This window comes from Enhydra lutris, unplaced genomic scaffold (assembly GCF_002288905.1).
Source record: "Enhydra lutris kenyoni isolate GAN:26980312 unplaced genomic scaffold, ASM228890v2 scaffoldscaffold5, whole genome shotgun sequence".
NCBI lineage: Eukaryota > Metazoa > Chordata > Mammalia > Carnivora > Mustelidae > Enhydra > Enhydra lutris.
Genome location: NW_019154089.1, coordinates 35,467,335 through 35,483,104, shown reverse-complemented (window position 1 = coordinate 35,483,104; position 15,770 = coordinate 35,467,335). Strand labels below are relative to the sequence as shown.

Sequence of the window (15,770 nt, the reverse complement as noted above, 5' to 3'; positions counted from 1 at the left end):
TGCATTTGATGCTCTATGAAGGAATATGTTTTAATGCTTTATATGTGGGATCAGGGTTCGTATGCCATTTATCAGTTAATTCAAGTGCTTCTGTGATAGGCATTATTCTAGGTATGGGAACTATTGGTAAAACATAGTATTCTTGGTGTCTCTCTGGCAGTGATTAGGGGAGTAGGAAAGAGAAATGTGAAATGACTTCAACTTGCAGGTAGAAAAGTAGGCTGGAATGGGAAGGTGCCGTTGTAGTCCTGGTGAGAAATACTGATAACCTCGGGTTAAGGTTGTGGCAGTGAAGATACAAGGTAAATAGGAAGATTTGGTAAATTTGATATGGATTGAAAAGGTGTTAAGGTAATTCGAAAGTTGATGTCATTGAATTGATGCTTGTACCATCAGTTGGGGGAATCATGGGAGGAAGAACTGGTTTTGGAGGGAAGAATTTTCTTTGATTCACAAACCTGAAATTGAGTGAAAAGAGCTTTTTTTTTTTAAGATTTTATTTATTTGACACAGACACAGCGAGAGAGGGAACACACGCAGGGGGAGTGGGAGAGGGAGAAGTAGGCTTCCCACTGAGCAGGGAGCCGGATGTGGGGCTCAATCCCAGGACCCTGGGATCACGACCCAAGCCAAAGGCAGACGCTTAACCAACTGAGCCATCCAGGCGCCCTAAAAGGAGCTTCTTAAGATGCTAAACCTTTGATTTTTTGCTATACTTGATGACTAGTCCTAGGGAATTTTAGTACTAAATTTTGTAAGTAGAAGGAGAAAAGGAATCTTGAGATACTTACTCTATTCTACCTGCGAAAATGTGATTACTATATATAAGAAAAGAAGAACTAACAGCTTTTATGTTCTTTTGATACGGGTAATCAACTAATGTTTTTGTTCCTTTAGACATTTTCTTGGGCATCTGTGACCAGTAAGAACCTTCCACCCAGTGGAGCTGTTCCAGTTACTGGGATACCACCTCATGTTGTTAAAGTACCAGCTTCACAGGTGAGTTTCTAAGCTTGTATATTAGGCACATTTGCCTGTATTTCATGTCATCAGGTTTCATTGTAGGTTTAGAGAATGTTGGAACTGGTACACAGAGTAGAGAAGAGGTGGTTTTTTAGTAATTTTGTGAGAGAATTGTCATTTTTTCCTTTAGATTTATTTATTTGAGAGAGAAAGCATGAGTGTGCATTTGTGCTCGAGGGGAGGGACGGGCAAGCCCACTCTGCACTGAGTTCGGAGCACCGCATCCGGCTGCATCCTGGGACCCTGGGATCATGACCTGAATTGAAACCCAGAGTCGGATGCTCAGCTGACAGCTACCCAGGCGCCCCTGTCATTTTCTCTTTTAAACGTAATTGTCAGCGAAGAAACTTTATAAGAAAAAAGGTCAGCTTGCTTTGTTTTTACATAGAAGTTGACTTCTACATTTTTCAGCCTCGTCCGGAGTCTAAGCCTGAATCTCAGATTCCACCGCAGAGACCTCAGAGGGATCAGAGAGTGCGAGAACAACGAATAAATATTCCTCCCCAGAGGGGACCTAGACCAAGTAAGCGCTCAGAAGGGTGACTTCTCTAGGTGGGGGCAATACGAGGTGAGAGCTTGTTTCTTAGGGGTGGTTGATACTTTCTACTTTAAAAAATTTTGGAGTTAATGGAATTACCTGGGTTTAGGGGTGGAGAAAAAAATTATTGAATGAAATAGTCACTGAAAAATGTCTTTCTCTGTCTTTCATTGCTGTTTTTGTTAAGTCCGTGAAGCTGGTGAGCAAGGTGATGTTGAGCCCCGAAGAATTGTGAGACACCCTGATAGTCACCAACTTTTCATTGGCAATCTGCCACATGAAGTGGACAAATCGGAGCTTAAAGATTTTTTTCAAAGTAGGTTGAGTTTTATTTATTTTTGATTTATACATTTTTCTTTTTTTTAAGATTTTGTTAATAGAGAACAAGAGACCGAGAACAAGTCGGGGGAGGGGCAGAGGGAGAAGCAGAACAGGGAGCCCAACCTCGGACTCCATCCCAGGACCCTGGGGATCATGACCCCAGCTGAAGGCAGACGCTTAACTGATAGAGCCGCCCAGATGCCCTAAGTAGGTTGAGTTTTAAACACTTGATTCATCTAATGCAATGTTGTCCGATAGAAGTACATAAGACACATACATAATATTAAGTTTTTTAGTGGACATATTTTACATTTTCTTTTTTTTTAAAGATTTTTAAAAAAAAATTTATTTGAGAGAGTGAGAGAGAGCATGAGAGGGGAGAAGGTCAGAGGGAGAAGCAGACTCCCCATGGAGCTGGGAGCCCTATGGGGGACTCAGTCCTGAAAACTCCAGGATTATGAGCTGAAGGCAGTCGCTTAACCAACTGAGCCACCCAGGTGCCCTACTGGTTGTATTTTAAAACGTAGAAAGAAACTGGAGAATTTAAATATTTTATTTAACCCATTGTATCTAAAACATTTCAACATGTGAAAATGAGAGATTTTGTTTTTCTTTATTAAGTCTTTGAAGTCCAGTGTGTATTATACTTAATGGCACTTCTTATTTTGGAATTTGGAATTGTGTTCTAATCAGTTATTTGAGAATCTGTGTTTCTCTCGCAGGTTATGGGAATGTGGTGGAGCTACGCATTAACAGTGGCGGGAAATTACCCAATTTTGGTTTTGTTGTGTTTGATGACTCTGAGCCTGTTCAGAAGGTCCTTAGCAACAGGGTAAGCAGTTTTTCATCTTGATTTTTTTCTTTATTTTGACAAGAGTATCTTGGATCTTTGAATGTATTCACCCTTCAAACTGTGTCTTAGGAGTAAAGTACAGTTAGTTCCCACATATTTGGGTAATAAATTCCATAATGATTGGCCATACTCTTAAAAGACTTGCCTGAAAGTTTAACAAAACTTCTGTCTACAATAACTTAATTTTGGAGCCATTGAATGAAAAGATTGAAATAACTAACAGTTACCAGTGCACTGAAATTTATGCAGATCTCTTTCCTTGAGTGCGTTTCTGATTTTGGAGATGAAATACAGTGTTAACTTTGAGCGGGGGTAACTTAGGAGCCAGCTTTCTCTGGGCAATTTTGATAAATGACTGTTTTCTGGGCCTAACTATGAGGAGCTTCTCCTTTTATTCTCTGACTTGTCTAGGTTGGAGTCAGCCTGCCTGGAACCACTTTTATTAACAGATCTCTTCTTACCAGTCACTTTCTAATAATAAGAGGGATTTTGTAGAATTGGAATCTTATTACTGTGTAGTTCTTAAGGAGCCCTTTCCTCCCCCCACATCTTTCATTAGCAAAAAATCACTTTTTAGTATTAGTCGTAGTAGTAGTAGTAGAGAAGAACAAAAGTGTAAATATTTATTTACTGAGATGGGTGTGTGAGAGTTTAAAAATCTCACTTTTTAAAAAATGAGGTGATGGGGTACCTGGGTTGGCTCAGTGGGTTAAAGCCTCTGCCTTCGGCTCAGGCCATGATCTCAGGGTCCTGGGATGGAGCCCTGCAACGGGCTCTCTGCTCAGCGGGGAGCCTGTTTCCCTCTCACTCTCTGCCTGCCTCTCTTTGTACTTGTGATCTCTCTGTCAAATAAGTAAATAAAAAATCTTTTAAAAAAATGAGGTGAAATTCACATAACATAAAATCAACCATTTTAAAGTGTAAAATTAGGGCTTTTAATTTTACACGTTGTTGTGCAACCTGTCTTGCTAGAAAACATTTTCATCAGAAGTAAACTCTTTATTCATTAAGCAGTCCTTTCCCGTATCCTCTCTCCCCAGCGCTCGGCAACAGCTAATCTTTCAGTCTCTGCAGATTAAAACTACACATTTTATTAACCATGTAGATCATTATTTCCCAGAGGTTCCACAGAATCTGATGTTCTTCACAGTGTTGATGGTTATATATGGTATATGGTTTAATGTGGTGGTTCTAACATTATGTGAGCCTTAATCTGTGACTGTGTATTTTATCTTTCAAACTCTTCAACCACTGTTTTTATGAAGCATCTCCTGAGTAGAGAATGGTGGCTTATCTTAGCATAGCCACAGAATACTGAACTTGGAAATGTCTCATAGGCTTTGTGTGTAAATCCATTATTCAGCATGCAAGAAAGATCCAGTGGCCAGTCTTTTTGGTGCAGGCTTGAATTCATCCTTAGAGGATCTGTTATTCTCAGTGGGCCAAAAGAGGTCAGACCTGGTAACTGGCCTCTTAGTTGTCCAAGGTAAGGGGTCTGTTTCATTTAATGCACCCAGATAAGCCCGTGCATCTTTGTGCATGAGAATATTTTGAAATAAAATTTACTCAGAAAGGAGTTGTTTGGTACATTTTTCTCATTCAGATTGCTTCTGCCCTTTTGATAACACCTCAGAGATGTCTTTAGTTACAACCTTTTGAAACATACCCAGCCCCAACCTCTCTCCCCTTATCTTTCAGACTTTAATATTGTTTTATTTTTTCATTGTATATAGAATACTGCCTGGAACAGGGCTTCAGATTAATATGTGAAGAGATTGATGTAGTGTGAATATTAAAAAGTTAGATAAATATTTTTAATATTGTAGTATTAACATATTTATAAATGTACAAGTACAAATACATCAGAATTTTATTTTTTTAAAAAGATTTTATTTGAGAGAGAGAGTGTGAGAGAGGGCATGAGCAGGGGGAGAGGCATAGGGAGAAGCAGACTCCCTGCTGAGCAGGGAGCCCGACATGGAGCTTGATCTGGGATCATGACCTGACCTGAAGGCAGTTGCTTAACTGAACCACGCAGGAACCCCTAATCAAAATTTTAAATGTGTTACTATTAGAGTTCTAAAAAGGCCTTTTTGGGGTGCCTGGGTGGCTCATTTGAACATCTGCCTTCATTTCAGGTCGTGATTCCAGGGTCTCTGCTCAGCAGGGAGCCTCCTTCTCTCTCTGCCTGCCGCTCCCTCTGCTTGTGATCTTTCTCTGACAAATAAATAAATAAAATCTTAAAAAAAAAAAAAAAGCTTCCTCCTCCCTCCCATTATGCAGGTTTCTTCATGTGTACTTTCATATCACTCCTTTGTCCTTTGGGAGCTTCAGGTGAAGCGTGCCTTTCCCTCTTCTCACTGTGTTGGCACTCCTACCATACTCTCTTCGGTAATTTTGTATTTGTACAGAAATAGCTTCTGTAAGACTGATGACTATGGTGTTTGACAGGCTGTAGTGTAGCGTTGTGGTGTAAAGTGTATACTTGCCTCCAAGGATGCCTTCATTTACATTCAGCTTCCATCGCTCATGATGTTGTGACCTGTGGGTTAGTTCCTTAACCTTGCTGGCCCTTAGTTTTCTCATCTCTCAAGTAGATGTAATGATAGCCCTCAGATGGTTGTGAGTGTTAAATGAGATAGTAGGTGTGAACTATACAGAACAATTCTTTGCAGAGTAAGCAGTGTTAGATACTTTAAAGAAATATGTCACTTAGAAAACCAGTGCATGCCAGTGAAGAGCATAAATTGAGTTCATTGGAATCTCGAGTAACTGTTTGTTTTCTACTTTAGATCTGTTTGGCTAAAAGGAAGGCCCAAGACGTAGTGTGGATTTATCTTTTTTACCTTCGCTAAGCTCTTATCTTTATTTAGTCTTCAGTATTTCCCAAAATTTTGTAAACGCAAATAGCATTTTGTTACAGTTCTGTTTAGATGAAATTAATGATGTTTCAAGATGGATATGTACTTCTCATAAATCATGTACAGCAGTCTTCACCTTAGGTGATGATGGAAGATTATTCTAAGCCCTCAAATCCGTGGGGAAGGTGGCAGTTCTTGTTTATATTACTCTGTTTATGTCATTCTGTGGGAAAATAAGATTTGCTCTAAAAAGTGCAATGAGACTTACTTGTACTGCCATGTGGTAAATTGTCTTCTTTCGAACTAGCTTGCATATTACCTGTTCTGAGTTGGAGATAAAAACAACTGAGAATGTAGCTGAATTGTAAGCTGCTGGTTCTTTGTAATAGCTTTGTTTCTTTTATATTTGGTAGTTGATAGCCCATAAGCCCTGTGTAAGTCTGCTTACCTTGATTCCTACAGCCCATCATGTTCAGAGGTGAGGTCCGGCTGAATGTCGAGGAGAAGAAGACCCGAGCTGCCCGGGAAGGGGACCGTCGAGATAACCGCCTGCGGGGACCTGGAGGCCCTCGAGGTGGGCTGGGTGGTGGAATGAGAGGCCCTCCCCGTGGAGGCATGGTGCAGAAGCCAGGATTTGGAGTGGGAAGGGGAATTGCGCCAAGGCAGTGAATTGCTCTTCGTTGATCTTCACGCAGCAGTACAGATCTTCTACTAGCTCCTGCAGAATGGTGAATTTCTTACTACACCAGCGTTTGGTATCCTGGAGTTTGACCCAAGTCTGTTATAAACTGCTTAAGTTTGTACAATTTTACTTTTTGTGTTAATGATGTGTGCTCCCTCTCCTGCCCTTCCCTCTTCCTCACCTTTTAGTCCTTCACTTCCAATTTTGTGGAATGATATTTTAGGAAAAACAGATTTTTAAAGAAGAGAAAAAGACTGAATTTCCTTGCTTTACTTTGCATATACAGACTGGATTTTTTTTTTTAACAGCCGTTTCCCCAAAGGAATGTGTCTGGCTTATTACTGACATTTGGTATGTTTCATTCATCGGAATAGTTCTTATTTTCTATGTGTTTCAAAAGCCTGTGAGAAACACAGGTTTTGATAAACATTTTGAAGGCAGGAAAAATCCAAATTGTTTCTTCTTTGAGAGTCACAACTACCTTCTGGTGTGTAGAAATTGCCATTAGAAAAATTGACAGTTTTGATTCTTGCTGGTATGGTTAAAAACTGAATAAAAGGTGTTAGTAGAATTTTTTTTCCTTTTGATATGTGATCACAAAACAATGATAAGCCTACTGTTTTTACCATTTAAATTGTGGGATAGGTTTTAAATGTCTAGAATGCAACTGATTTAGATTTCTTTTGAAGTAGAGTGTTTTTCATGTTTAATTTGTATTTGTAAAAAAAAAAAAAAAAAACAAAACCCAAAAAACAAAAAAGAAACCCCAAAATCCAAATAACACAAAACCAGAGCAAACTGTTGTGCCTTCTCTTTATCTTTGATTCCAGCCTTGGCAGTTGTTTAAAGAAAAATTCAAAAAAAAAAAAAAGTCTAGATTTGTTTTATCAGGTGTAGAGTATGTTGGGGATTGAAGAATCCCTCTTTCACCTGGTATGTGTTCTGTTCATTTGTTATGCCTTATTTTTAAAATTGAGTTTCAAACTGGAATGCCTTTAAAGGACAGATATGCTTCTATAGAGGTCCTTTGACCTAAATAGTCCACCATTTGTATTAAGTTTTATTTTGGTATCTATTCAGAATCCTAATCATAGCCCATAAAAAGGAATATGACTTTAATATTGGACTTTGTGCTTGAGTGCCCGTTTTTTTTCTTTAAATCATAGCCATATGGTAAATTTTCTATTTTGTTAGTGGTTATCTTTTATTGATGGGCATGCAGTGGGTGTTTCTTGGAAATGGCCAATTTTTATTAAAATATTTCTGGAAGAAAATTTAACCTGGCAATATAGACTAATATTCGTTTTACATAGTATGTTAATTTCTTGAGTGCTGTGTGTGAGGTGGGTGAAGGTTTTGTTTACACATTTGTGAAGCAAGCCTTTGTGTGATAACTTGTCATACTAATTGAAGGACAACAAGGTTGTCAAATTTAACTTATTTATTTTCTTAACAGTTTCTTAACAGTGTTCATCATTAGGACTGTTTGAGGATAGTATATGAGTAGGAATAGGAATGTTTGTTTTGCTGTTACTGGGAAACTCTAGGTTTGCTGAAGGGTGTAGTCTTAAACTAAAATGAAGTTTGATATTATCAGTCCTCAGTACCTAAAATATTTGAAAATTGGCAACATCTCCTTCATAAAGAAACTTCTGTAACTGAGTCACATGGCTGTTTTTGGGTCAGCTTAAATAACTATTTGGTAACCACTTCATTTGGCCCAGGCCAGTGATAATTGGAAGACATTCAGCTTGTACTTTTGTAGCTTATATTAAGCCTGTGGTGGAAATTAAAAAAAAAAAAAAAAACTTAGCTGGAGTTGTTTTTAAAAAAAAAATACTAAGTTTTAGTAACTGTAAGGGTCATAAATTATGGATAACCTAGAAATCATTTTTCACAAGTAAATGTTAATCCATACATTTCACTAGGCATTTTTTCCCACTGAGTAGTTAAGGGGCACCAACTGGATGCAGTGATTCTCAACCCAGGCTGTTAATACATCCTAGAGGGCACTCGGAAATGGGTGAGATTTGGGGAGGAGGGAAGAGGAGTCCTACATCTGGCTTTTAGTGGGTGGGGCCGACAATTTCAAATGTTTCACAAAAATAAAGCAAACTCCATTGAGATCATGGATATTCCTCATTCCCTATAATACATGGAGGATGGAGCGGTGGATGGGGACAACTGGAGTAAAGACTCAATTCTATGAAAAATAGCCTCAGATAAATGAATTAGCAAATAGAAATCTCTTTCAGGAGTTAAAGTAACATCTGCAGGGAATTGATAATCTCATTTTCCTTTATTTGTACCCATGTGTGGTTTTTAAAGAAATATTTGAAGAGGTAGTAACAATATGCTAGATGCTTCTTGTAACTTGTTGCCTAAGCTTAGAAAACAAAGGGTTGCTTCACGTAATTTCAACCCACAAGCATGGGATGCTTGTGGAGTTTTAAATAGCATTGGACTTTATATGTCAGATTTAGCATCATGGTTAACACTGTGAAGAATCCCAGTATCGTTGTTTACATTATTGCTGATAGAATAAACATGATACCCTAGATACTGTGTATTCACACATGGAGAAAGTGAAAACAGGTTAGGGCAAGATTTTTTATAGGCAGCATCAGCTCATCACATTCAACCTTTTCAGGGTTTTAAAATACAACTTTTTGTCTCTAAGAATGACCCAATGTGCAGTTATTTTCTGCTGAGCTTTACACCCTTCACCCATGAGTATTTTAGCTAAGTAAGATTAGTTTGGGTCAATGCGTCTTCATCTTTTAAGATCTTGGGCCTTAATAAAATACATTTGTTTCCTTTTGTGGTGAGGTTGGGCTTTACTTGTGTATTCCTGTGCTCTCAACTTTAGAGCTATTGCTGGGAACAGTGAAAAGGGTAATCCAAAAATCACTGATTGGCTTTGGGTGGTGGGTAGGTTACTACCACAGTATTGGTTGAACTGCACTTTGGTTTTAGGTTGGAAAACTAATTTTCACAATTACCCTGTGGATTAGGTGCTGTTTTTTCCCCCAAAGTAATAGGTGAGGAAATTGCATCGGAACGGTTAAATTTTAGGCCTTGAAGTGATCCATGTAGCAAGGAGCAGATTGGTCTCCAAAATTGATGCTTTTTCTCTAGAACCCTAATGTGTACCTATTTACGTTTGAGTGATAATATTGAAGAATAGGACACGATCATAATAAGTTAATACAGTACAGAGACTGGAGGCTGTAAAACATTCAGAGGCAAGTTAATATTACTCTTCTCCATTTCCTTTAAGGTAAACAAGAAAAGGAAACAACGGATTTTGCAGGGCTCCTTTTGATTTGTATAGATGGTGGTAACACAGTAACAATGACTTGTTCTTAGGTTATTTTCTCATCTTGTGTTTTAATACGTGTAGTACAACCTTGAAATCTGGATGTAGAAGGTAACAATATTTTTATAATATCTTAATCCAGGTGGATTTATAGCAGTTGTGTTTTGTTCTTATAACTGCCATCCTTGATACTTTTCTTCATCCCTTTATTTGAAAACCCTTGTAGAGTTTAATAGTTTAGTGGGAAACGTGGCACTTTATAGAAAACAGAATCTATATGGAAATAATCTTTCTATGAGGTTTAAATTTATAGACCATTGTTTATGCTGAGTGGCTTGTTCCTTTTAAGTAAATATAGTTGCATTTGTCAAATCTACTGATCTACAGATAACTTGAAGTTTCCTACTTAAAAGAATTTCTGCAGGAACTGCATACAAATGAGATGACTTCGTAATTTTGAACCTTGTAAAAAAAATAACTTCAACATTTATTTGAATATGGGATTCCAGATAACTGCCTAATAATATACCACAGATGGGTGGTGGACGATTAGAGTTTTCCACAAATGTTTTAGAAATCTTAAAGAATGTGTTAGAAATTTAGCAACATTTTGTGTGGGAAGTTGCTGATCAAGTAAAGGCCATGTGGCACTAGATCAGTAAAGATTTCAGGTTTTAAGGTAGTAATACCTTTGGGATTTGTATTTGTTGACTGTGATATCGAGGTTCTGGGGACCATAGGTAGGCTTATGAACTCTTACAAGACTATATTAAAGAAGAAATGGTAGCACATATGAGAGAAAACTAACTTACTTAGTGAATATGTAGCTCAGGTTAATGCTGAAATTAGTCTGATTTGCTCATGCTTTATGAAACTCTCATTATGGCCTGAATGAGTAAAAAGTTGATTAGCAGTGGTCTAAAAAACCCATGGTTTTGGTTTTGGTTATATTTATATATTGGCTTAGAATTAAGCTTGTCCACTTTCTGATCATATGACTTGCCTTGAAAACCTTGGACAGTCTCTGCTTCTCCAGTTTCCACTTGAACCTGGTAGTCTATTGTTTGTTTTGTTTTGTTTTGTTTTTAAGTTCCCTACAAGAGGAAAGTAGTATGGGAAATCAGTTTCACAGTTACACTTCCATAGACCATGTGACCTGGCCAGTTACAGAAATCTGTACATGTTGAGTATTCCAGAATATGGCCAGTGTCAGATTCCTAAGGGATTTATAGCCATCTAGTGTGTCTTTATCTTTTAAAAAAGCAAATTAAGGGATGTTTACCAAAAATTCATTATTGACTTTAATAAGTATTTATTTTTCAGAAACCTGCTTATGGGATGTTTGCCTATATTTTTGGTAGTAATTAGAGAGATGATTATATCTCTCATTCTGGATGTAGGCAGTTTTAACTATTGCTATAATTAACTACCTTAGTTACTGATTTTCCCCCCAAGCTTTGATGTCACCTGTTGGACTTTGGATTTGGTATAAATTCTTAAATGTTTTTATGAAGTGTGTATACACTGATTTGGCTCTTTTAAATGAAGACAGTATACTAAAAAACCGACATAAAGCAGTTAGGGGAGAAGATTCTTTAAAGATTCAGTGTATGCTTAAGTAGATTATGTAGAACGCATCATGTTACAAATAAGTCTATATAGGTAGATGTTTGATTTTGAAGAATGGGTGGAGGAGGAACCTAGCTGATGGGGGAATAATCGTTTGTGATTCATATGGAAAAAATCATAATTCTAAGTGAGAAACATCAGATATTTAAAGTTTTTCTTCCCATTTTGATTATTAACCATAAGAGGCAGGAGAGACTCCTAGAATTCTTCGAATCCTAGAATGTTAATGCTGGAAAGGAATAAAGAATTTGTACATGCCCTTCATTTTTCAAAAGATCGATGGCTCAGAGAATGGCTTATTAGCACAGAGTCCCAAATTGGCTTGTAGAAGTAACATAAAGTACCTTTCAGGGTCACTACTCTGCCCTAGGTTCACCGTAGGAAGCCAGGACTGTTAGAGGTCAGGATGTGGGAGAAAAGGGAAGGAGCCACATTTTATATGCTTATTCAGTTGCTTCTGTCGCTCAGTTTTCATACCCAGTTTTTCTCTGTTTTCTTAGAACTATCTTAATGCCTAGTTCCACCAGGGCCTCTTGTCTAAGGACATGATGTTGTGCTCCCCTCAGGGATGGGTTTACTACTAGCTGTCCGAAAGCTATTGGGTATCCTAATGTGTTAATAGCTGAAACTCAGCTGTAATTTTCTCCTAAATCCGTCGGCATTTTGCATTCTGTACATTGTGGTGCTTCCCCACCTGTATTGTCGTAACCGTAAGCTCCTAAGGGGCGGCAGTTTGGTCTCAGGCGCGCACCTGTCAGTGCCTGGTGGCGCCGTGTCTGCGCCAGGGTCCTGGTCTTCCTTCCCAGTGATTTCTCCCATTCTTCATGGAGGTGTGATGCTCCAGCCATGCTAAACTACTTAGAATTTTTCTAATAAGCCTGGCTTTGCTGATTTTTGTGGCTTCAAGTGCCTTCTTTCTTCCCTGAAGATAGACTTGCATCTATGTCCCCCCTTCCCCAGATCTCTTGCCATCAAAATCACTTTTTTCAAGACCCAGTTCAAGAGCATTTTTCTTTTCCTAAGAGAAAAGATTTGCAGCAGGAGTGGAGAGCCCCCTTTTTGGGGTTGATTTGGCCAGAATTTGAAGTGGGGAGCAAATTCATTCTTGTCTGCTTCCCCTTCTACATTGTCCCTTCCTGTTTGAGATTCTGTCCCAACCTTCATTTTTTAAAGTGTGTGTTCATAGAGCACCTTATACCTTCTTCTAGCTCATCGTTTACCCCTTCAACCTACAAATAGAATGACCTGTATCTGTTTTACTACCTTATTAGACCATAAGGTCCTAGAGGAAAAGGACTGGGGGATTATCCCTCTATTTCACCAGAAGGTACAGTGACTTCCATGAAAGAGTCCTTCAAACATGACTCTTTAGGTTGAATAAATGTATTTCTGTTTCGTTCTCACAAGTGAGGCATGTCTAGAGATAGGACTTAATAAATTGTAGGTGCTATGACAATTCGTAGTGGAGGGATTTGTTGGGGGGAGTTTGGAGGGGTGGGCAGAGGAGGGAGGAAGTCACTGGTCATTCCGAGGTACTTCCATCTTTGGTCTGGGTGATAGGCCATTTCTTTCTGTGCCCATTATATCCAGACACTTTGTTCCATGCAGAAGAATTTTATGTGCCAACTTTCTTTTCGCAAACCAAGTCCACTGTTCTCTCAGTTCATGTCATCACCATGCCACAAGTCTAAGTCCTCTGCTGTTTTTTTTTCTTACTCCAGCTAAGTCCTGTCAGTGCTACCTCAAGTCTTTCATTTCTTTTTCCTCCTCACTCAGATAATCTCAACGGCCTCTCAACTTCCTTTACCTGTTCTGACCCCCACCCTACCTTAAACACAATATTAGATTCATCTTACTGAAACATAGCTCTGACCATGTATCCCATGTATGTGTTCTATCTCCCCTACTAGACTGTAAGCTCCTAATGGGCAGGATCTGTGTCGGAGTCATCTTTGTATCTCCCATAGTACCTATCAATAAATATTTCTTGAATGAACCAACATAAAGCCTTGTCTTAAGTGAAATGATGTTTTCAGATTAAACGTAGGTGGTTCTCTGAGGTAATCACAGTACTTCAGAAGTTTTTTTCACATACAGAGTTGGTTAAACAGTAACAACTATGAGTTAACCACAGAGAAAATTTCAGAAAACTTTAATTTTTTTCCATTGGAATCAGCATGGATATGTGTATATGGATGGTTCAATAAATATATATTTATATACATGTATCACAGAAATTTTACATTATATCTTCAAACTGCGGAAATAGATGTTTTTTAATAAGCCAAAAAATAACTGCCATAACTTTTATGATTTCATGCAAAAGAGGGGGAAGAGTAAGGGGTACAAGGGAATTGGTTGCTTCAGGTGAAGAGTCCAGTAAGAAGTAAAAATGTTACATTAAGGAAGCGATTGCTTAACACGCTGCTTAAGGTGGTAGCCAAACAGTTAAGGAACTGCAGCATTAAGGCCATACCAAGTTTATACATATATACAAAGAAATTTCCATATAAAAGACATACTATCACATTTTCTTGTGGGAAAGGATGAGGAGCTTCATGAGTAATTCTGACCCAATTTTCCAGACCAATTAATTGTTTAAAATGTCCTGAGGCTCCTTCTAAATCTCTTCTACTTTGACTAGCTGACAGTTGCTTTTATGTGGGCTTGTGACTTTTGTAGTCTCTTACGTGGAAGTATGAGTCATTTTGAACCTCTTCCATTATGGGTGATGAAGCACTTTGTAGTTTAACTCACACTGCCCAGCGCAACATATCTTTTTACATCTCCCAAAAGTATCGGAATCACAGTTGGAATTGTAACTTGGATTCGTCTTACCTGTAACAGGCTCCACAGCCAATGCTGGCATTGTGACCTGAAGAACTACACAGGGCCTGTTCTTTGGGGTTAAAATAACTTTTTGAGTAGTTAAAGTTTAATGAGCCAGATTGTGAGGTTTCAAGGTAACATCCCCTGGACCTGTTGAAAATTAACACTTTTACCCCCTATAGGTCATGACATACTTTTAAGTTCCTTTTTGGAAAAAAGGAAGTGTAAAATCACTTGCAGAAAAATAACATGGGGTTTGCTCTTCTATCAAATCAGGCAGCTTTTAAGACAAAGGGTAGGTCTGTTGTGCAAATATTGAAATGCGTGAAATGGGGAAAATCTATGGGCAAGTCCTTTGGAGATGACTTCCAGTTAGGCAGAAGTCATTTGCTTTGGCAAGGTTGGGGTATGACCCTCAAGAGTGCACACTCTGGTTCTCTCAGCATAAATTGGCCCATCTGAGTGGATAAATCTTGAGTAAAAAGGTTACGAAGTCTAAGATAAGTTATGTAAATAAAATACCCTTTTTCCCAGTGCCTGAGCCTTTATTTGATAATTTATAATTCCTTTAGAATGTTTTAAATTCGTCTAAAACTGCTTTTTCATTAGTGTTATCTTAGCTGTGAATTGGAAATCACTAGTAGTCCTTTTTGTTGCCATTTTTCAACTATGGCTCCAGCATGTTTACAACAGTATGGCTGCAAGGTAATTTATTCTCCTCCTGTCGGTTTCCTGGGCCCATCAAGTTTGAGAATGAGGTCTCTGGAAGTGGCCTATCTTGAGAGGACAAAAGACTGATTTGGAAGCCCTTTAGTGTGTTTGAACACTTGGGAAGTGAGCACTCACTGGTCTTCCCAATCATGCACCAGCCGCTCTTAACCCAAGATGATGCTAGCTGTTAACACTGCAATAATTCCATCAGTTATAGATAAAGGGATTTTCGCCAACGGGTCAGTTGTGATGCTGATCTACACAATGAGACATGGACATCCTTTGGCAGTCTTGTTCTTACCTAGAGGGCTTAAAAGTGTTAAGCCTCTTGTCTTGGTCATTTTGTGGTTCGCTTTGTACATTTCAAGGCTAATTATAGCCGTTGAAGACCTATATCGTGTCCAGCTTTTAAAACTTACTTGGAGGCCTCTGAGGTACCTGCTGTATCTTAGTTTTGAAAGTAGAACTTGGCTGTTTGCCTTTTTTTTTTTTTCCTTAGGTAGTCATTTTATCTGTGTCCAATATGCTAAGTAGCAGGATGCACCCTTGGGGACTAACAGTCCTCTCAGTTTAGCTGTCATTAGTGCTAAAAATACTACAGCGGATTAAGTACTGGAAGATTGGACCGTGAAAGTATGAAATAGGAATTTCAAGTGCTCCGAAGTGCATTGTAGGAACATAACAGTTTTTTAGCTCTTAACATGCTGTTCAGGCCTGTTGAGCATGATACACCTTTAAATGAGGTAGAAATACACCTAATAAGGAAACAGTTTTTAGTAAACTGCCTATTTGATACTTAAGTACTACTTTTAAGCAAGATTTGGGGAAGTCTTTCATTTACAGCGTAGGTAATACCTATTGCTCCATAATATTCTTTCTAAAGAATTTGCCTAAGAAAGGTAAATCGTTCTGAAAAAACAAACGAAAAACTACTCTTTTTACATATTTCCAGTAGCAATGACTTGATTAAAAACCAGTGGCATTTCATCTGTATTTTTTTCTAC

At 38.3% G+C, this 15,770-nt stretch overlaps 1 protein-coding gene across 2 annotated transcripts in view; it reads left to right on the top strand.

Annotated features, from left to right (window-relative positions):
• The window catches only part of LOC111140890 (G3BP stress granule assembly factor 1), a 37,115-nt gene extending 23,887 nt beyond the window's left edge, over positions 1-13,228 (top strand). For both annotated transcript variants that reach the window (XM_022493139.1, XM_022493140.1), the window contains exons 8-12: positions 898-999; positions 1,435-1,546; positions 1,749-1,877; positions 2,605-2,714; positions 6,059-13,228. In XM_022493139.1, the coding sequence (XP_022348847.1) occupies positions 898-999; positions 1,435-1,546; positions 1,749-1,877; positions 2,605-2,714; positions 6,059-6,265 (660 nt within the window). In that variant the 3' untranslated portion in view covers positions 6,266-13,228. The remainder of the gene's footprint in view (positions 1-897; positions 1,000-1,434; positions 1,547-1,748; positions 1,878-2,604; positions 2,715-6,058) is intronic.
• The last annotated feature ends 2,542 nt before the right edge of the window (positions 13,229-15,770 follow it).